This window comes from Peromyscus californicus, unplaced genomic scaffold (genome assembly GCF_007827085.1).
Source record: "Peromyscus californicus insignis strain IS unplaced genomic scaffold, ASM782708v3 Scaffold_12__1_contigs__length_115047231, whole genome shotgun sequence".
Classification (NCBI taxonomy): domain Eukaryota; kingdom Metazoa; phylum Chordata; class Mammalia; order Rodentia; family Cricetidae; genus Peromyscus; species Peromyscus californicus.
Genome location: NW_026294413.1, coordinates 3,971,226 through 3,993,423, shown reverse-complemented (window position 1 = coordinate 3,993,423; position 22,198 = coordinate 3,971,226). Strand labels below are relative to the sequence as shown.

Genomic DNA, 22,198 nt, shown 5'->3' with positions numbered 1-22,198 from the left:
CCACATGTTACTTCTGAGTTTCTAACTAGCCATACTTCAATAAGCAAAGAGAGAGAGCTGAAATGATCGATACATGTAATAACGTAGTTTATAAATTTCATTAATCGACTTTAACCCAATATACTATTTGTACATGATGTTATCAATATAAAATGTTATTAACGTCCTATTGTCTTTAAAATTTCATGTGTATTTTGCAACTGAAGGCACATCTCCTTTTGAACTAGACACCTTTTGAGTCATCAACAGGTACACACCTTTAATCCCAGCACTTGGGAGATAGAGTCAGTATGATCTCTGTGAATTCTAGCCCAGCCAGAGCTACACAATTCGACCCTGCCTCAACAAACAAAACTAAACTAAAACTGATAATACAACTGCCACTCCTAGCATAGATCTCTTGACATACAAACTTACATTGGGGTGTCTATTGTTTAATAATCACTGAATATTTGTTTGTTTAGTTTTCAGGGTTTTTTTTGTTTTTGTTTTTGTTTTTTCTCAAAGCCTTATGTATGTAGCCCAGGCTGTCTTCATCTCTCTATGTAGCCACATCCTGAGTACTGGGATTATAGGCATAAATCTTCAGGTTTCCTTTAAAGCAGTGCTATCAAATCCAGGGCCTCACACATGCTAGGCAAGCACTCTACTAACTGACCTATATCTCCAATCCCTGCATACATATATATAATGTGCACTGTATAGACTGCCATTTAAAATACATACACACACATCCATATACAAATATATATCAAATATAGCAGGGACTGAGCAAAAACTAGAAATCGGGCATACCCTGAGCAAGCCTCTAGATAATTTGTCCTATTTCATTGTTACCCTAGTTAATTAAAAATCAGTTAGTATGGAATTCCCTCAATTTTAAGAACTTTGGATGAGGAAGAAGCACACTCAGAATTATGTTCACTATTCACACACATAAATGTATATGTCAAAATAAATCGACTCCAAATTAATGTATGAAGTGGTCTGACCTTGAAAAAAGTAACGTGGCCAAAGAATGACTTCCAGGTGGGACACCAATTCTACTAATAGTTGTGGTGGCCTCCTATAGAGAAAGAACTCGGTCAGTGTGGCAGCTAAAACCAGAAAGGGAAATTTCTCCACAAATCAACTGAATTCTGCTGTGAAAACCGTGGCTGGCTCTCACACCTCCAAGTGGATTCCAGGGTATCTGGCCAGAATCTGCATGACCTGGCTCCGGGTGACGTAAGACCAATCCTTAAAATCACCTAAGAGAAAATATTTAAGACTTTCAAAAAGCAGAATCACCAACAAGAAATAAAAAACTTCAAGTCAAATCCTATGAGTTGCTGAGCTGTAGATCTTACCTGCATGCCACATGCTGTTGACACCTATGACTCAGGGGAGGTAGTGTCCTTTGGACACAAGATGAATTTTTTTCACCCACTGTCATCCTGGGCCTAGGCAATACTTTGGACACAGTAAGTTCTCAACAGTCTGGGCAAAAGCACTGGGATAAACATGTGGCTGTGAGAGCCAGCCAAGGTTTTTTACAACAGAATCTGATTTGTAGAGAAAGGTCCGCAACTCTGATTGGGTTCTTTCTCCACAGGAAGCCAGCACATCTATTTTGTAGAACAAGTTTTCAACTTGGGATAATCTTTCATTCTTGGGCCACCTTCTTTTAATGTCGGGCTATTTTATACATTAATTTGGGAGTCGATTCTATTTTATTTTGATATGAGCATTTGTGATTGTGAATGGTGGTCATGATTCTGAGCAGGCTTCTTCCTCCAAGTTCTCTGATTTGAGCCCTGCTCTCTCTGGCTTGGGCAGTCCCAGCTAGAAAGGTAGACCGGTGCTAGTGTCTAAGCATTGGGGTGGAGAGAGGAGAGAGAAGAGATGGGGGGTGGGAGGTAAGACAGACAGAGAGCGTCTGTCTCTGGGCCCCACCGTGCTGGCCCGCATCGACCAAGATCAGTTAGTCAGGGAGTGTCTCACGACTTCTCCCAACCTTAGCGAGCGAAGGCGCCCCAAACACCGGGACCGGTCGCGGATCCCGGGTGGGCGCGTGTGTGCTCCGATCGCGGGCGGAGGGCTGTGGCGGGAGAGTCCCAGGATGAGCAACCCCTCTTCGGGGCAGCCCAGGGACGTGAGTCACAGAGCAGCGGCGGGAAGGGGTGGCCTGAGTCACAGCCCAGGGGGTAGACGGCAGGGCCAGACAGACGGAGGGGTCTGCAGACGCCGAGGGCCGCGGCTGGGGCGATCGGGATAGCGGTCCCGGAGCTCCAAACCCCGAGGGCGCGGCCACGCGTCGGGCCGCAGGGAAGGGACCCGAGGCAGCCGGCGGCGCCGAAATCTCCCGCGCTCAGGAGCTCGGCCCCTCCTCCCAGGCCCGGCCTCACGCCCCTCGAGGCGGCCGGGCCAGGTCGGCTCCTCCCCGCCCGCCCCCCGGCTCACCCAACCCCAACCTCGCCGCGCAGCCGCCCGCCGGCCGCCACACACACCCGCCGGCCCCGCCTCCCGGCGCGCGCCGGAGTGACGACACCGCCGGGTGCGTGGCCAATCGGCGCAGCCCTCGAGGGGGCGGGCTCGGACACGCCCCCCGAGGCACGAGCCAATGAGGCGCCGGCGCCGGCGGCCGCGGCGGGGTGAGAGGGCGCCAGGCCCCGCCCCGTCCTCCCTCGGCCCCCTCGGCCCCGCCCTTCCCGCCCGGCCCCTTAGCCCCGCGCCGCCGCTGGTGCCGGTCGCCGCGCTGGGCCCGCCCCCAACCCTCCCGCCGGCCCGCCAGCGCGCCTCACGGCTCCCTCCTTCTCTCTCTCACGCCTAGCGCAATGGCGGCGGCCGCGGCGGAGCAGCAACAGTTCTACCTGCTCCTGGGAAACCTGCTCAGCCCCGACAATGTGGTCCGGAAACAGGCGGAGGTAAGCGAGTCGGCGGCCCCGCGGCCCCGGCCGCCCGGCGCGGCCATCCTTCCCCTCGGCCCTCGGAGCTCGTCGGCCGAGCGGCGCAGGTCGGGCCCGGCTGGCCGACAGCGGCCCCGCAGCCCACGTGCGCGCCTCCCGCCCGGCCCCGGCCCTTCCGGGCCCGTGCAGCGGCGGCGGCGCCGGTTGCCTCCCCGCCGCCCCGCGCACACGTGCCGCCCCGCCTGACGCGCTGCCCCGCCCGCGAGCCCCGCACCCCGCGCCCGCCCGCCCGCCCCGCCTGGCCCACCTGCCCTCCCGAGCGGCCAGACCCCGGCAGCTCGGGGCCCGTCCCGCTCCCCCGCCCCTGCGGCTCCCTTCCCCATCCCAGCCCCGGGGAACATGTGTCCTGCCTGTCGCTGCCGTGCGGCGGCTTTCCCGGAGCCCCTTTCTGGTTTCTGGAACCAACTGCACCAGCCGGTCCCTTCCAGCTCATGTGAAGTTGCCTTGAAGGGATTCTTGCTGACCACCTCACTCGGCTCCTCTACCAGTTTTGTTTGATCTCTAGAGATTAGGGTTTATAAATGGGATGTACTGGGGACTGTGGTTGTCTAACTGGGCCGGTACCATTTCTTTTCGTATAACCCAAATCGTTCTCAGCCTGAGTCCCAGAGAGTTTCGTTTCACATGCAATTGTAAGCCGTTTTGCAAGCTAACAGTAAGACTGTTGGTTGAATAGAAGACGGATGATACATTGTAAACGTTGAAACCGGGATTTTTGTGTGGTAACTTCTAGGAAAGTTGATACGTGTTCCTTGCGACCATGTGTCAGAAGTTTTTGGGAGACTCGCTGAAGTTTTTGGATACCTTTACAGACCAAAGATGTATTTTACATATAGCTAGTGAAGTTGGCATGTCTTTTGTATTTATCGGTCTAAAGTTGAGAGCTGTCTTTTAAAACAGAGTTAATTCTGCTTTGAGTAGAAAGGATATTCCGGTCACACTTAGTTTAGTAAGTAAATGTGTTGGAAACTTCTGTATGAAACGGAGCTTTAAACTGTGTCTTTATTAAAAAAAATTAATTCTGGGGGGAGGGGAGATGACCAGGTTTGTAGTTTACACAGGCCCTCAAACTTGTGGCATACCCCTGCTTATGCTTCCTGAGTGTTGGGATTTCGAACATGAGTTTCCATGCCCTCCTTATTCATGAAATATACAATGTATGGGGTGAAATTAAAACAATACAGTTTTTAACCCATTCTCCACGTTAGTATTAAACGAGTCTTCCTTGGAAATGTATAGTAACAAGCATCACTGATGTGTACATCAGTGTTATTTTGAATGGGTTTACAGTGCACATTCTGCAATTTGGGTTTTCCACTCAGTTCATTTCACATTGTCACCTAGAAGACCATACATTATATAGATAAAGTGCATTATTTATATCCTCATCTTCTTATGAATGGGTAGCTGATGCTTCTAGTGTCTTCAGAGAGTACTGCTCATACAAGTACATGTATTCTTGTCTATGCATGCTTTGTAAGGTTTGTTTTTAAGGTAGTATATGTATTTAGAAGTAGTATGCATGTATTACTTGCAACAATTTGCACTTGGGATATGATGATGCTAAACATTTGATACTTTCTGCAAACTCGAGGAAATTTTTTTAAACCAAAGCAAGTTCTTAATCCCACCCTATAATAGAAATTTCCATGTGTTGCAGAGCAGAACTGCATTGTAATTAGTAAGCTAGTTTAATTCTCCCCCTTCCCTCCAGTTGCTTAAGTCTCTATTGTCAAGCCTGGTGGGGAATCTCTCTTCTATTGAACTAAATACCAGTGTCTGGTTCAGCTTGAATTCCAATTTGGTGCCTGTTGTAAATCTTTTATCTCTTACATCACTTTAGGGATAGTTAGTAGCATTCAGCACATTTTCTCATAAAGAACAATCGGAAATAAGTACTGTTAATACTCTATTCCTAGCAAAAACATTCAGATACTACATTTTTGCTTAATACATCTTGAGAACATACTTATATAGAAAGTAAGTATTGTGATACAGTATTTTTCTTAGTTTGACAAAAGAGTAAATTTGGGGGAGGGGCTCCTTGATACCATATAGTCTACTAAGTTGTAAGTTTCCTAGAAAAGCAAATATTTTAGGAAAAATGGCTGCTCAAAAGCTCTCAGCACCCCTCTTTTGCCTGGGGAAATGAGCCTTTTTATAAGTAACCTAAACAAAATTGAATCCTAAGTCTGATAAAACACATATGGAAATGTTTTGCTGGAGCTGAAAAGTTGGTATGGGTTCTGTGAATATATTTGTAATTTACTCAACCAAAATAAAATGCTTAGTTGACATATACATACCAAATTCTTGACTGAGGTCACTTTTACTCACACTTTTACTTTTCAAATACAATGAAAATCATATTGTGCTTTGTTGAAGTGATTGAAAAACTTTAAATCTTCTAGGATGTTTCTCCATTTGTACAGCCCTTTAATAAACTTTTTTTTTCAAATCTACAGGGACTTTTCCAACTTTACAGAAAATGTTTCTGGTATTTAAGGAAATGATTTTGAGCTGGGCGTGGTAGCACATGTCTTTAATTCCAGTACCCGGGAGGCAGAGGCAGGAGGATCTCTTTGAGTTCAAGGCCAGCCTGATCTATTGAGTTCCAGTCCTGCCAACCAGGGCTACATAGAGACCTATTTCAAAGCAAAAAGAAAGAGAATATTGAGTGCCCATGTGTCTCAGAATACAATAATTAACACGAATAAGCAATTAAATAAATAATTGACAGGCAATTCAAAGGCATTTATGGTATTCAGAACTGGGTATTTTTATTTGACATAGTGTATTTATTAATTGTATATGAATTTTAATTCCTAATACTTCTCCTCATTAATATTTGTGTTGAGGAAGGGTAACAGTGGAAAATATACTTGATTAAGGAGCTGAGGTGTTTACAAAGTAGAAGTTCCTTGTTCCCTCTTTTGCATTTTGGAGGAGCTGTCATAAATATTTATGGAATGAATGAGATGAGTACTTAACATTTCTCCTTTGTGGGCAGGGAAAGGGGAGCCAGAGACCTTGACATGTTGTGATTATGTATAGTGGGATCAAATAGGGTCAAAATTTTGTTTGTCTCAAGCTAGTAATGGACACTGGACATGCCAGAGTAATGCTAGGAATAGTCCTTGTATTTCAGTGTCCTGGATATTTGGTATAGAAAAATGAACAAATTCAATGTCTGCCTTTGTGTGACTTTGTCCAGGCTAAGAAGATAGGCTGGACTCCAGCTTGTTCCTTCTGCTAAGCCTTACTTCGCTGCTCTTCTGAAGTTAATGCAACATACAAATGGACAGACCTTCTTTATGAGTTCGATGCCATTCATACTGAATTTTCCCATCATGAACCATTCATCCTGGAACCATATTGAATATTTGACTTAATGTTGTATAGGAACTGGCATAGTGACACCAGTAGTCCCACTTGGGTAAAGATGGCAATCCTTAGGAATTATGCTGGGTTTTTGAAGAATGATTGCCCAGGGGAGAAATTGTTTTCAATAACTTGTCAGACCAACGAGATTTACTTGTTCATGGTTGGTAGCCTCTCCAGTGGGTCTGAGTGCTGGGTGCAAGGAATGAAGAGATATTTATTACATTGTTCCTGTTCTGTAGGACTTCCCTATGTTTGGGGCTTTTTATTTGGGATAGGGTAGTTTGTCGTTTGCTTATTATTTGTATTTTTGTTTTTTAGACAAGAGTGTTTCACCCTATCGATTTGGTCTCCAAGTGCTGTAATTACAGGCATGAGCCACCACAACCAGCTCTGAGACCTTTTTTTAGTGACAGCTTCGCTGGATTTTTAGTTGCTTTGGTTAAAAATTAAGTGAAAAATTTCAAGATACATAACCATTTTTGTAATCAGCCTTGTGAATATCTTTTACATAAATTATCTTATTTTTGTATAAATAAATTCAGCCCAGCTTCTCAGCTGTGCATACCTTTCGGCATGGTTGTCAGCATTGTTAGGTCCTGTGTTTATTACGGTGGGCCTGAGGGTCTTTGTCCACCTTCCTCCGACTAAGATGTTTAAGAGTTTGGAAATAGTGTGGCCCTGTATAAACAGAAGTCTGAGTCGCTAGCCTTCCAGAGATTGGAAGGATGGGTGGCTATGGAAGACGAGGTTTCTATCCTTGTTCTCATCGTCTTAAGTCATTCAAGGGATGAAACTTGACCACCTTGTCTGTCAGTATCCCAGAGACACTAGGAAGGGCTTAGAAGGGCATAAGGGACACGTGGGACATAGGTAACCTTAATTGTCCTCCTACGTCAGTTTTGAAAATCCAGGGACATCAGGCAAGCTCTCCAAACGTAGACTGCTAAGAAATTAATATCTACTTTAGGCACGTGGAAGGAGATCGGTTACTAAAGGCTTTTCCAGGTAAAGTATTCCAAATGTACTTAAATGATTCAGTGTTCAGTAAAAGAGGTCCGTTGTTAGGCATGAATTCTTGTCAATAAGTTGAGGCTTGTTTGGAATCTATTCTAACAATTTGTTTCCATTTTGAGATTTTAATGTAATTACGTTTCTACCTTCCCTTTGTTCCTTCCAAACCCTCCCATGTACCCTTTCCTGCTCTCCTTCAAATTTGGGACTGTAAAAAGAGAAAAGCAGACAGACAGACAAGCTAGTTGTTACTGCATGCGTATGTGTATGTGCATTTGTATTCCTGAATCTGGCCTGCTCGGTCTCCTTATGTATGTATGTATGTATGTATGTATGTATGTATGTATGTATGTATGTATGTATGTTTGCAGGGCCGACTGGCAGTGCTCTTTGCTTCCGACTGCTGTCGTCTGCCTTTTATGACCTAACAAGTTTGTTCTGGTGCTAGAAAAGGGAAAGGAAAGCCCTCTGACTCACAAAACCTTTTTGAACAGATCCAGATTCAACACTGGTTATTTGTTTGTTTGTTCGTTTGTTTGTTGGGTTTTGGGAGGGGCAAATTTCTCTGGACTACAATCATTTGATTTTTTTTAATTATATATAATGTATTAGAGTAATCCTTCCCTGAAAATACAGCATAAAGAATTTGGATACTTTCCCTTTTTTTTGTTGCTACTTTATCTAATTTGATGTTGTAATTGTGATTTGAACCAACTCTCCATAATCTACAAAAGTGTTGACAAGATAAAGTAGTTCCCTAGAATATCTGGTAATATCAAAGTGTGCATTTATTTTGTGGTACTATATAGGGTTTTTTGTTTTGTTTTGTTTTGTTTTGTTTTTTAATGTATCTATACGGATGCCTGGTGCCCATGGAGAATAGAAGAAGTTGTCAGAGCTCTTGGAACTGGATTAGGCTTTGAGACCCACAATGTCCATGCTGATCACCAAACCAGGTCCTCTGCAAGAGCAGCATGTGTTCTTAACTACTGAGCCATCTTTCTAGATCCATATTTGTCAATTTTTTTTTATGATTGTGGGACATGAATTTTTGGTGACCCAGAGGACCTAAGTTTTGAAAATATACAAAAATGAAGAGATGAGTAGAGAGCTCTTTGCTCACCTGTCTAGAATATACTTCATATCACAGAAGAAACTTCACCACCATCAGTCCTGACTGCCTGCGTCCCGTTCTGGATTTCCTCACTGGTTTGCTCATAGGATTTTCTAACATTGTATTCCAACCTTTTGTTATCTCTCGTGCAGGAAACCTATGAGAATATCCCAGGCCAGTCCAAGATCACATTCCTCTTACAAGCCATCAGAAATACAACAGCTGCTGAGGAGGTAATACTTTAGTATTTGAAAATAATTCTCATGAAATAAACTGTAGTGTTAGGTGATGGTCAGAGTGCTGATAAGAATTTTAATGATTAGTTACTAAGTATTAGAATTTTCTTTTTTTTTTTTTTTTTTGGTTTTTCGAGACAGGGTTTCTCTGTGTAGCTTTGCGCCTTTCCTGGAATTCGCTTTGGAGACCAGGCTGGCCTCGAACTCACAGAGATCCGCCTGCCTCTGCCTCCCGAGTGCTGGGTTTAAAGGCGTGCGCCACCACCACCCGGCTTAGAATTTTCTTTTAAAACATAGACATTTTTAAGGTAGATAAAAGTCAGTAGTGTTATGTATAATTACTTTTTTAAAAATTTGTTTATTTAGTTTTGAGATGGGGATCAGTGTACCCTAGGCTGACCTGGAAATTTACAGTCCTACCACCTCTACCTAGGTGCTTGGCATCACACACAGCAAATCATTTCTGTAGCTATAAAAATTGGTTTCTTTCATTGAACTGCCTCATTCTAAAGAAAGAAAGTTCTATTCACAAAGTATTTGGGGAGAAATTTTTAGACTTACTTAGTATACGTGAGTGTTGTATATATGTGTGCACCACATATGTGCCTATGGATTGTTGTGAACCAGCATGTGGGTGCTGGGAATGGAACCAGGTTTTCTTCAAGAACAGCAAGTGCCTTTAACTGCTGAGCCATCTCCAGCCTCCCCCCCCCCACACATTTTAATGTTAATCACATATTTTGAAAATATATTTATAAAATATATGCATATGGCCATCTCTAGATAAAATTCATGTGCTGAAGAGAAGCATGAGAACAGTTTTTAGGGTCTCTGTAGACCTGGCTGCTCTGGAACTCACTCTGTAGACTAGGCTGGCCTCGAACTCAGAGCTCTGTCTGCCTTGGGGGTGGGGGGGGGTGGGGGGGTGGGGAGCCTTCAGTGCTGGGATTAAAGGCGTGTGCCACCACACCCAGCTGTCTTATCTTTCTTGTTTGTTTATTTAAGAAGGACCATCTTACCAACCTGGGCTACAGAGTGAGTTCCAGGAAAGGCGCAAAGCTACACAGAGAAACCCTCCCTGTCTCGGGGGAAAAAAAAAAGGGGGGGGACCATTTTAATGTAGATTTAAGCACAAAAGAGACATCCCAGGTCTTTGTCTTTAAAATATGTATGTGTTCCTCTGTGTGTACCTGTGTATTTGGAGGCCAGAGGTTGATGTCAGGTCTCTTCCATAATAGCATTCCACTTTATTTTTTGAGATAGGGTCTCTCACTGAACCTGGAACTTAATGATCTGGCTGGACTGACTGGTCAGCAGGCCAGTCAGCCTCTCCTGGCTCTGGTCCCCAGCGCTGGGTCACAAGCGTGTGTTACACACCTGGCCTTTCACAGGCACTTCGCCAGCCGAGCCTCTCCTCAGCCCACCTTCTTAAAAAGAAAGAAAGAAAGAAAGAAAGAAAAGAATCAAGCCTCACAGTATAGCCCAGACCAGCCTCAAACGTGTGACAGTCTCCTGTATCTGCCTAGCCAGAGAGTTATTATTATTTCTGGTGACTTATCTAATGTAATTAGATTCAGATATACTGGAATTTTAATGCATTCCCCCTGTGGTAAAATGGAGCTATTTACTGGGCTCTTTGCTACTCTTGAATGTTTAGTACCTAATTTTCATTGTTTCCTACCATAAAGTAATATCCTGATAGTACTGGATATCTCTTAATTTGGCAAGTGTTGAATGCTCAGGTCTAGAAAGTCTAGAGATCCTACTCACCTTGCATATACAGAAAGGTCACAGAGGCTTCTTTGAACAGTTACACCACATATAAATGCTTCTGGTGATGTTTGATTGTCACCCTTAGAAAACTGTATGAAATAACCCCTCCCCTTTTACAGAATACACGACAGCCAGTGTGCTTCTACACTGTGTCGTTCAAAATGGGGTGAAGAAGCTCACAGGGTGATCGTCATAGCAACAGCTAGCTGTTAGCTAGCCGGTTAACAAGCTGGCTCTCTAACGTTGTGAATTAGACAGTGGCTGTGGATCGGCCGCCACATCTTGATTGTGGCATTGCCTCAGCTTCTCTTAAACTCAAGGACTGTTACACAGAAGCCATCGTAAAGAAGAAGTTCTCCACAGATTTGAAATGGGAATCTAAGAATGTATCATCGAGACTGATCAACACTGGGTAGATACTGGGAACCTGTGGGTTTTGCTCACACTAGAGAATCATAAAGATAAATAGATTTCATAACGTTCTACCAAAGAGACTAAATGAAGAAGGGCAGCTACGTGATGAGAATAGTCCAAACTGAGCAGAAGGATAGGTAGGAAATGTTTCTGCTGTAGAGCAAAGCCAGGTGGGCAGGTGCTGGACAGTCCTCTCAGAGTATCAAGGCAAGATGTTCCGTTGAATTCTCAAGTGTTGGTTTCTTACCTGTGCTTTCTAGATAGAGAGACTATTGTGACTATTCAAGAGTTACATGTTTCTAAAAACTAAAGGGTGCTTTGAAATGAATGTAAAAGTAGGGCAGTGAAACCTGTCAGTGGCAGAGGGTTGGAAATGTTTCCTCTGGTAAGTCATGAGGTTAATAACAGTGTTATCTATTTATAGGCTAGACAAATGGCCGCCGTTCTCCTGAGACGTCTTTTGTCCTCTGCATTTGATGAAGTCTACCCAACTCTTCCATCCGATGTCCAGACTGCCATCAAGAGTGAACTGCTAATGATTATTCAGATGGAAACACAATCCAGCATGAGGAAGAAAATTTGTGATATTGCTGCAGAATTGGCCAGGAATCTAATAGGTGTGTGTACAGTGGGGGAAGGGTGTGCTCGTTGCTTGCGTTTGTTAGTTTGCGTGGTTTTTGAGACAGAACCTTGAGTAATCTTAAGTTGTCTTAGACCTCCCTGTAGCTCAAATTGACCTGGAAGGCACAATGCCCTGTCCCTTCTGCCTGCTGGGTTACACGTGTGTACTGACACGCCTGGCCCTTTTTCCTCTTCTCTCCTTTCACCTCTTGAGTCAGTCTGTAGAGGCCAGCAGACCTCAAACTCACATGTGTCTTCCCCCAGCTTCCTGAGTGCTGAGGGAGCAGGTGAGAGTCTCCATGCCCAGCTTTACTGGTCCTTTTTATTTTACACCCAAACTGGAATAGTTTAGAATATTTATAGATACCAAAGAACTGTTCTTCCAAAATGATTATGATTATAGAGTCTACATTTAAAGCCAAAAATTACAGATGTTTATGAAATCTAATCCTAATACTTTTAACAATTGCTATTCAGAGTGCCAATGTAGACTTTTTGTTTTTGTGATTCAGGGTCTCATACAGCACAAGCTTGCTTTGAACTTGCTAACTGCCTCCATATCTCAGGTGCTGGGATTACAGGCATGTGTTACTGTGCCAATATTTTAAGGATTTTTTTTCCTTCCTGAGTTGGGAACACAACCTCATACATGCCAGACAATCATTCTACCACTGAGCTACAACTAAAGCCCCCAGGAAAGCTCATAAAGTGTGAGGTGGGGGTATTGTCACCCTTAGGTTGGTATTTTGTTCGTCGGGGTGTGACTCAGTGGTAGAGTACTTGACTAGCATGCTCAAGGCTTAGGATTTAATGCCTGAACCACAAGTGGAAGTAAGGAGCAGGAGCTCGGTTCTGTCTTTAACGTCCAACTTTTTAAAATTAAAGAAAGATAATGGGGGATAGAAAGAGCATAGTAAAAGGAGAGAAGACAAAATCAGGACTCACTGTGGTGCCTGGGCTGGCCTCACTCGTAGACAGTTACTTGTGCCAGTGTGAGCAGTGGGTCTCCTTAAGGAGCACGGTACCTTGTATGTTTACTCTTACATGTCCAGCCTAGCCTTTAACATGCATGGGGCAGTCCTTTTCCTTAAGCCTCCTAAGTGCTGGGCTTACAGATTGGCTGGAGTCCATTCTTTGCTAAATTGTTCCCCCATTTGCAGTACTGAGGGTTGAATATAAAGCCTCATACAAGCTAGGCTATTGAGAGCTGCTAGGCAAAGACTACCACTATCCCTAAGCTGGCCTTGAACTTGTAGTTTTCCTGTCCTAGCCTCCTGAGGAATTAGGATTTTAGGCCTGCACCACCAGGTCTGGCTTAAAATTCTATTTTCAATCTTGTTAAGTGAACGTGGATGGTACCTGATAGCACTTAGACTGCACAGTATGCTGTCATGTGACTGCGGTGACAGAGGACAAGGCCAGTCTGGGACTAGACAGTGAGACTGCCTGAGGAAACTAATGTGTGTCAACTCCCTCCGTGGGTCCTGGGGTTCCTGGTGTTTTCTCCAGTTTGAAAGTGATAATTACTTTGATTTCAAGTTTGGCTCTGCCTAACAACATGCTTGCGTGCGTGCATGCATTTATGACCAACTGCTTATGCAAATGAGCTGCCTCTGCAGCCTGAGCCTGAGCAGTGCTATCTGCAACCTAAGCTGTAGGTGCACAGTTGTGCTCTTCAGCCTGCAGTGCTGTCCGCGCTTAGAAGACTTAATGGAGTCTTCCGCGCAGGTGGCATTTGCACTAGTCTGTGTTTTGATTCACACATAGTATTTTGAAGTTTGAGTTGCACACTTCATGCCTGGACTTTGTATTGTAGATGAGGACGGCAACAACCAGTGGCCTGAAGGTTTGAAGTTCCTCTTTGACTCAGTCAGCTCACAAAACATGGGACTCCGGGAAGCTGCCCTTCACATATTTTGGTATGTAACCTGTTCTAATATTCTGAAGACTGTGGTCATTAACACCTAAAACATTTTAGCTGATTGTTTTAGCCCACAGCTTTGAGAGTTAAAATCATTTCTTAAGTTTTGTATTTGTTTTAGAAATGGGTTTGAAAGAAAAAATGGCTGCACATTTCACACTTGGCAATTTTGTATGTGTTTCTGACAATTCTGGAATTTTCCCACTCATTTATTTGAACACAGGACCAACTGTAACTTCAGGAAAACCACTTTGGTGGTGATATTTTAAAGATGAGGATGCTATGGGAAGTGTTTTCTGGGTCTTTTGTAGTCCTGTATTAGAATATTTTGATGAGCTTCTGTGTGTTTAGGAGCAGTGATTGGAGCTCAGCATTCTGATTGTTTTCTGTTACATGTTGTCTGCTGTGTTTAAAACATCCTGTTTATAACCTTGCAAGTTGTAAGCAATATATAACAGTTTTTAGACACCATATCCCTGCTGTAGTTGTCAAATTGACCTTATCCAGATTCAGTAAAAATATATTTCATTTAGTTGTTTCCAATGCAATGTAGAACAGCTTGAATGCCCTGCATCACCAGACTAGAAAGAGGTGGTCAGAGTCTGGGGACTACAGGTCTGGCTTTGCTTGTCCCGTCCTACACATTGGAGCATCCTGTGGCTGAGGCAGGGTGGAAGGATGCAGCACGGCCTGGAGTGGCTGTCGAGTGGTCTCTGTGCAGCCTCGGTTGCCATGTTGTTGACCTTTCCTCGGTGCTGAGAGAAGGCCACCTGGAGCGTGGGCTGGGCGTCCTCTCAAGGACTGATGAATGTGGTTTAATCAGGCTTAGTCCACACTTTGCAAAGATATGGTATAGTGTTTAAGGACTTTTTTGAATCATTTTTTAGGAACTTTCCTGGAATTTTTGGGAACCAACAACAGCACTATTTGGACGTCATCAAACGGATGTTAGTTCAGTGTATGCAAGATCAAGAACACCCTTCGGTAAGGAATTTCACTTCACTAACGTTACCACCACTTCAAGTCTAACCTGTGACCGAGTTAAAGAAGGAAAAGGCTATTTTTACTTTGCTTTCTTTTTCTGTCTCAGTTTTATTCCTCACTGTATGTGAGTGTTGGCATGCTCACGCCAACAAGAAGGGGCAACTTTCAGGAGTCGATTTTCTCCTTCAGCCTTTATGTGGGTGCTGGGGATCAGGCTTGTGCTGCCAGCACGGTTACCTCCTTAACCATCTTGCCAACACCTCCCCCCATTTTTGCTTTTATACCTTAAAATATAAATGCCAGAGTCACTGTTGAAGGATCAGCTTGAATCTGCCAAAACGTTCTCACGTGTGACCTCCCTTTTAGATCCGGATGTTGTCTGCCAGAGCTACGGCCGCCTTTATACTTGCCAATGAGCATAATGTTGCTCTCTTCAAACACTTTGCAGACTTGCTACCTGGATTCTTACAGGTAAGAAAACACCTTTGAATAGACAGTCGTACCTCATGTTGGTTTCCAAGAGATTAAATTTTCATCAGTTGTATAGCTTGTTGCTTCATTTATTCATTCAGTGTTTATTGCCTCTAAATGCTGTATTAGCAACACAGTAGTGAGCATGGAGATATGTGACCATTGAGCCTATATTTACTGCCCTTGAAAGGGCGTCTGATGTGTGGGCATCAGAAGACAAATGGGAAAATTCATTTTATCTTTCCATTCTGTGGGTCCTGGGGATTGAACTCAAGATTGTCAGTCTTGGCTGCAGTCCCTTTTACCTGCTGAGCCATTTCTCTGGCTCCTTGAATTTTTTTTTTTTCTTTTGAGACAGGGCCTAATAGCCTAGCTTTGCTTCAAACTCAAAATCCTTCTGAGTGCTGTTGAAAGATTGAGGAAAATTTTTACTAATTGTTCTTTAGGGTTTTTTATGGTTTTGTTTTTTGAGGGAAGATCCAAGGTAGCCTGCATTTGCCTCTTAACTTGCTATGTAGTCAAGGATGACTTTGAACTTCTGATCATTCTCCTGACTCTAAGTCTGGAATTTTACATCAGTTTTATGAGGTGTTGAGAATGGAATACAGGGTTCCCTGGATACTAGGCAAACACTAGTTGAGCTACATCTCCAATCCTAAAAGGCTTCTTTAGTCTTTAATAGTTCAAAGATTTTTCTGTTGTAGAAGTAATATAAGCACTTCTTATTAATTTACCAAATAGCCTGTGAGGTTCAAATTCCCTTGTACAAGGAGAAGCTAAAGCAGAAAGAGCAACCTTTTCCAAGAGTACCCTCCTAAGAAGTGAGAGAATTAACAGGACTGCAGAGTGTTGTTCACTCGGCCACAAATCATAAACTGTTCATGATTAATTTGCGTTATTAGCTCCCAATGACAAGTTAATATTCTAAGGCTGCCTCCTGCCTTAGTCACAAATCAAAGATTGGTTTGGGTACTGTAGTGATTCTCAGTCTTGTCCAACACCAAACACCTGTATTTTGGCAAATAGGTGTTACCCTAAAATGAAATTTCATGTGGCACAACTCAGTTGTGCAGGTACATTTTTTTAAATGCTAGTATATGTGCCTATACTAAGTATGAAGAAGAAATAAAATGCAATGCTCTTCTACAAGCAAGTGCTTAAGCACAACTACCCTAGAAGACTTATCAGACAAAACAGCCTGTGATCAGTGCACATAGCTAAAACTGGACAGATTAAAGACAGCATTGAAAAATCAAGCACCACTTTGCTTTTACTGTTGGTAAGATTTCCTGACCTGGGGCCTGGGCAGATGGCTGAGTTTGGATCCTAGCACCACAGTGGCAGAGACAAGGTGGAACCAGGGGGCTCACTGAACAGCCATTCTAGCTCAAAGGCAAGCTTCAGGTTCAGTGAGAAATGCTCTCCTAAAAATTAAAGTGGGAAGTTATAAGGGAAGATGCCTGGTGTTGGCCTCTGGCCTCCATAGATGTGTATATTGTACCCCATGCAGACATCAAAGTCCTTTACATTAAGATGTTGCTGAGGGGTTGGGGATTTAGCTCAGTGGTTGAGCGCTTGCCTAGCAAGTGCAAGGCCCTGGGTTCGGTCCTCAGCTCTGAAAAAAAAAAAGATGTTGCTGAATTTGCATATGGCCTTGTGTATTCTGATGGACTTGAAATCTGTATTGCTTCTAATACCTAGCAGGAGGCAAGTGCTGTGTGTTTAAGAAGTTGTATTCTTTGGGAAACAGTGGTGAGAAGACTGGGCTGGGTGAGGCAACCCACTTGTACATCTCAGCACTTGGGATGCAGAGGCAGTAGGAGCTCTGAGCTCAGGCCAGCCAGAGTTAAAATAGTGAGACCTTGACTCAAAAAAAGTTTGTGCATGTTCACTGCATACACAGTTTCCCCTCTATTTGTGGTTGTAAGTGGTTCAACCTGTGGATACAATTAAAGCTAAAAATAAGTTGCTAGATTTTAGGCTCAGATCATATGATTTCCCATTTTTAGAAATAGTTGGCATTAGTGATCATGGGAGATCTATGAAGAGGAAGTCTTGTGATTCCCTTACAAACCTTTTGTTTTCAAGACAGGGTTTCCTGAGTTTTGATGCCTGTCCTGGATCTCACTCTGTAGACCAGTCTGACCTTGAACTCAGAGATCTGCCTGGCTCTGCCTCCCGAGTGCTGGGATTAAAACCATGCACCACCATCGCCAGGGCTCTGTCTCATAAACCTTTGAGGCCCAGAGGCAGTGTATCTCTGTCCTTGACCTTTTTTGACCTTAGTCACATGGCAAGCAAGAACTGTCTGCTAGAGGAATTGCACTCTGGTTGAGGACCACTGGATTGGGATTTGGAGAAGCTGAACTTTAAGGTTTCCACGTGACAAAAGTTCCTAACTAGATTTAGTGACTTTTCCTCCCACGTTGTCACATTGAACGTACTTTAGGTTAGTGACAAAACTTTAGGTGTAGCCGGGCAGTGGTAGTGCACACCTTTAATTCCGGCACTCAGAAGGCAGAGCCAGGCCGATCTCTGTGAGGTTCAAGGCCAGCCTGATCTACAGAGTGAGAACCAGGACAGGTACCAAAATTACACGGAGAAACCCTATCTCTCAAAACAAAAAAAAAAAAGGCGGGGGGGGGGGGGGGGGGGGGGGGAGGAAACGGACGACTTTAGGATGTAACATGCTGTTATTTTTTTCGTTATCTGAAATTTCAAGTTACTTCTTGAGCCTATAGATTTAAAGTAAGTTAGGATTATTCACCAGAAATTAATCGTAGATAGAAAATACATGCATTTGAATGATTTGCACAGTGACCAAACTTCAGTCAACTAGAAATCAAATGGTAGTGTTGGGTACCTTTCCTATATTGTTACTGGTGTCTGTCTCTGTGTGTATACACACCACGAGTGTGGAGGTCAAAGTATAGCTCATGAGAATTGCTTCTCTCCTTCCAATTGTCAGACCTGGCAGCAGACATCTTTCTCCACTGAGACATATCTCTGGCCTGGGTACTAAGTGTATCATAGAAACTAGCTTTCATTGTGTGTATGAAAAAGACTAAGACATGGGGTAAGGAAAGGACAGCCTGGAGGGTTCTGTCTGGTTTTAAAAAAGAATTAGATGACAACCTTCAGTTTTATTGTGGTTTTGTGTTATCACTGGTTTTACTTTTCGCTTAGCGTGACATAGATACTCATGGTTGCAGTGTGACGTTTCAGTACATGAACACAAAGTAATTGGCAAACCTGTTGGTCATTTATTACTTCTTTGTATTAGGAACGTTGAAAATCCTTCCTGCGAGCTATTTTGAAATAGCAGATAACATCAATTGGTTGTTGTCAACTAGTTTCCCTACCATACTGCAGAGCACTGGAAGTTAAGCCTTCTGTCCAATGATAGACACTGCCCATTAGCCATTGCCCATCCATCTCCTACACAGCTGTCAGGCTCCGACAACCACTCTTCTAGTCTGTACTTCTCATAGAAGTGAGAAGGTGCTGTTTTTATTTTGTTGATTCTATTTATTGTTTTTAGATGAGGGTCCCTCTGTGCATGCATGTGTGTGTGCATGTGTAAATAAAAGGATAGCTTAAGAGAATTGCTTCTCTCCTTCCATCATGTGGGTCCCATTACATAGCCCTGGCTGGCCTATAACCTTCCACATCAGCAGTTCTCAACCTTCCTAACGCAGCGTCATTTTAATACAGCTCCTCATGTTGTAGTGACCTCCAGCCATAAAATTATTTCCATTGCTTTTTCACAACAATTTTGCTACTGTTAAGAATCTTAATGTAAATATTTTGGAGATAGAAGTTCGCCAGAGGTTTGCTACCCCAGGTTGAGAGCCACCGCTCTACATAGACCAGCCTCTGTTGGAACTCACAGAGATCCTCCTGCTCCTGCTTCTTCTTGACTGTTGTGACTAAAACCTGGTTTAAGATTTATTTCACTTTCTTTGCATGCACGTGCTCACAGAGAGGAGAGGATGTCCGATTCCTTTGTGGTGGTGGAGTCACAGTGTTTGTGACTGCCAGTGTAGGTGCCAGGATTCAAGCTCTAGTCCTCATGATCGACAGCGTGTGCCTTTAATCACTGAGCCACATCTCCAGCCCTCACTGTTACTGTATTCAGGTCCATTCATGTTGCTGAAATGACAGTCTCGGTTTTTTGGCTGTATGGAACTTCACATCTTAGTCGTTGAGTAGGCTGCAGTAAATGTGCAGTGCAGCTATCCCTTTCACATGCTGAATCTGTTGGGGGTGGGTATTGGTATATTGCAGAGAACATCCTAAGGGGTTGTTTGTTGGGTTTGGAAGATAAAGTCTCTTGTCACTGATGCTGGCCTTGGACTCTTGATCCTCCTGCCTCTTATCTCCTGTGTGCTGGGATTATAGGCCATGCCTTAATCACATACTGATTTTTAATTTCTTTACGTGTGTGTGTGTGTGTGTGTGTGTGTGTGTGTGTGTGTGTGTGTGTGTCATCCAGTGATAGGGTGGCTAGACTATAATGGTAGTGCTAGTATTCTAGGTTTTAAGTTTTGTGTTTTGAGAAAACTCCATACAGGTTTTCAATGTGTCTAACTTCACTCTTCACAGGTCCTAGCCAGTGTTTTGTTGTTGTTAGGCCATTTTTCCACAGTCAAGATGTTGTTTCATTGTGGTTTTGGTTTGCTTTTTCCATGACTTGGGCTTAAGTCTATTTTGTGTGTGTGTGTGTCTAACATTCCTCAAAAGGAAGATACCCTTTAGACTCCAGGTAGAACATTTGTATTTGCCTAATTGCATTAGTCAAATATTTAGTGCTTCTTAGGAATGTTTTGACTAATGAGGCATCTCATCACGAGGTGAGTCTTGAGCATACACCATTTGTTTTCTGTTTTATCATTTGCAGGCTGTCAATGACTCATGCTACCAGAATGATGATTCGGTCCTAAAATCTCTTGTTGAGATTGCGGATACTGTTCCAAAGTATTTGCGCCCTCACTTAGAAGCAACTCTACAGCTAAGTCTAAAGGCAAGTTAAATCCCTCAGTAAATGTTCTGTTAGGCTGGAGTAATCGTCTAAATTACTGAATGTACACAAATTTGTCTTTGTAGTTGTGTGGAGACACTAACCTCAATAATATGCAGCGCCAGCTTGCCCTCGAAGTGATTGTGACCCTGTCTGAGACTGCAGCTGCGATGTTAAGAAAGCATACCAGTATTGTTGCACAGACTAGTAAGTCAGAATTCTTCAAATACTTGTAATGTGGCAAAAATGTTGAGTAAATGTGCTAGGGTTTGTGTGGTTTCTCAGATTTATTCAGAATATTAGATGGGTCTGAGGAGTATGTCTGTACATGTTTACATGAACCCAGTGTTGTGGATCTGCTTTTAGGACTTTGAAGATCTCTGAAACCTGGTATTAGAATTAAAATTGGCATTCTTCAGTCATCCATAGTTCATAAAGTGAACATTAATGAGTAGCATGGCTGTGATCATGTGATCAGGACCACAGCACACTGATCAGGGAGGGCTGCCTGCGCCCTTACACACACACAGCCTCACATGAGAAGCCCATATGACTATAGTTATGATGTGGAGATACTTTGGCTTAGGGGGCCAACCTAGCCCTTTCTTCATAAAGCAATAGGTATTTGAGCTGGAGTGAATGCACCTCAGACATTTTGTAGTTTCTACATTGTGTGATGAATTTTAAAAATTTTAAAGGCAGGAATAAGGAAAGGATCTCCACTCTCAGTATTTCTATTGACAATTCCGACAAAGCATGACAATAACATATTGAGGATTTGTTACATGATACTAGAATTGACCTAAGGTCACTAACTGTGAGAACAGTAAAAATGATTAGAAATAATGTATAAGTAGATGAGAACCAGTCAAATACCATTTCAAGACTGACAGCTTTCAAGTCAATCTAAACACAGCACTATTTCGGTCAAAATTCTAATAGCTGTTCCTAGTAGACTTGATCTAAAATTCCTGTGAAGGAACACAGTCCTGAGCAGCCAGAATGGTTTAGATGAACATAATGCTGAGAATGTAGGCACTGAGGAGGTGGAAGGAGCCAGAGCATATGGCTCACATGGAAACGGATCTGACCTGGGACATAATTCATTGGAGGTATTAGGACAACTGTTTATTTTTGTAGAAGAAAAATCCTAACCCCAGATATGTTAAAAAAATAATAATTTAGAGTTGATGAAAGACACAAATATAGATATGTTTTATAAGTAAAGGTTTAATGAGGAAAAATTTTAAGATTTAGTTTCAAGCCAGAAATAGAGACATTGCTATATTTGCAAATACTAAAACAGAATGTTTTGATCAACCATATGTTAAAAGACAAGGTTCAAGCTGGGCAGTGGCGGCGCACGCCTTTAGTCCCAGCTATAGCTAGAGTTTTTCTGCCTGGCCCACAGTTAGGACAAATCTCTCTCACCCGCCAGTCCCACAGCTGCTCAGACCCAAACAAGTAAACACAGAGACTTACATTGGTTACAAACTGTATGGCCGTGGCAGGCTTCTTGCTAACTGTTCTTATATCTTAAATTAACCCATTTCTATAAATCTATACCTTGCCGCGTGGCTCATGGCTTACTGGCATCTTCACATGCTGCTTGTCCTGGTGGCGGCTAGTAGTGTTTTTCTGACTCAGCCTTCCTGTTCCCAGAATTGACTTCTCTGTTTGTCCCACCTATACTTCCTGCCTGGCTACTGGCCAATCAGCATTTTATTTATACAGAGCGATATCCACAGCACTTCCCCTTTTATTTTTTTTTTTAAAAAAAGGAAGGTTTTAACTTTCATATAGTAAAATTACATATGACAAAACAGTTATCTAGCAAGAATTACAGTTACAATATCTAGTCTATTTGTATTTGGCAAAATTAAAGAAGATACCCTATCTATCTTATTTTTGTGGGTCTGAGGTTTCATATCTAACTTATCTTTTATCATAACTAAAGAAAATTATAACTAGTCTTCAACTACATCAAAGAACCCAGAGGGATATACTATTACCTGAGAAATGGGAGAAGGATGCAAGCAACTTTCGGGAGTCTTGCAACAGTAGACAGACAGCTGGCAGCCTGAACAGTTATTCAAAGTTCCTTTGTAAAGTTGGAGCATCTGTCTTCAGCCCACAGGCCTAGAGTCTCTCAGTCATTTTTTTTCCTGTGTCCTGTAGAATGTCTGGCAGTTTCCTCTGTGAAGCAGGAACCTAAAGGACCATTTTGCCAAGCAAAGTTCAGTGGTCACCTTTCCATGGGTCCTGCATGTCCAGTCGATCAAGCAGTCCAGGCAAGAACAG

The 22,198-nt window shown here is 43.2% G+C and overlaps 1 protein-coding gene across 1 annotated transcript in view; it reads left to right on the top strand.

Annotated features, from left to right (window-relative positions):
• Window positions 1-2,694: 2,694 nt before the first annotated feature.
• Ipo5 (importin 5) overlaps window positions 2,695-22,198 on the top strand; it is a 45,431-nt gene continuing 25,927 nt past the window's right edge. Inside the window, exons 1-8 of the mRNA XM_052732450.1 lie at window positions 2,695-2,906; window positions 8,610-8,690; window positions 11,305-11,497; window positions 13,318-13,420; window positions 14,310-14,406; window positions 14,773-14,877; window positions 19,778-19,900; window positions 19,984-20,104. Of these exons, the coding sequence (XP_052588410.1) occupies window positions 2,817-2,906; window positions 8,610-8,690; window positions 11,305-11,497; window positions 13,318-13,420; window positions 14,310-14,406; window positions 14,773-14,877; window positions 19,778-19,900; window positions 19,984-20,104 (913 nt within the window). The 5' untranslated portion in view covers window positions 2,695-2,816. The remainder of the gene's footprint in view (window positions 2,907-8,609; window positions 8,691-11,304; window positions 11,498-13,317; window positions 13,421-14,309; window positions 14,407-14,772; window positions 14,878-19,777; window positions 19,901-19,983; window positions 20,105-22,198) is intronic.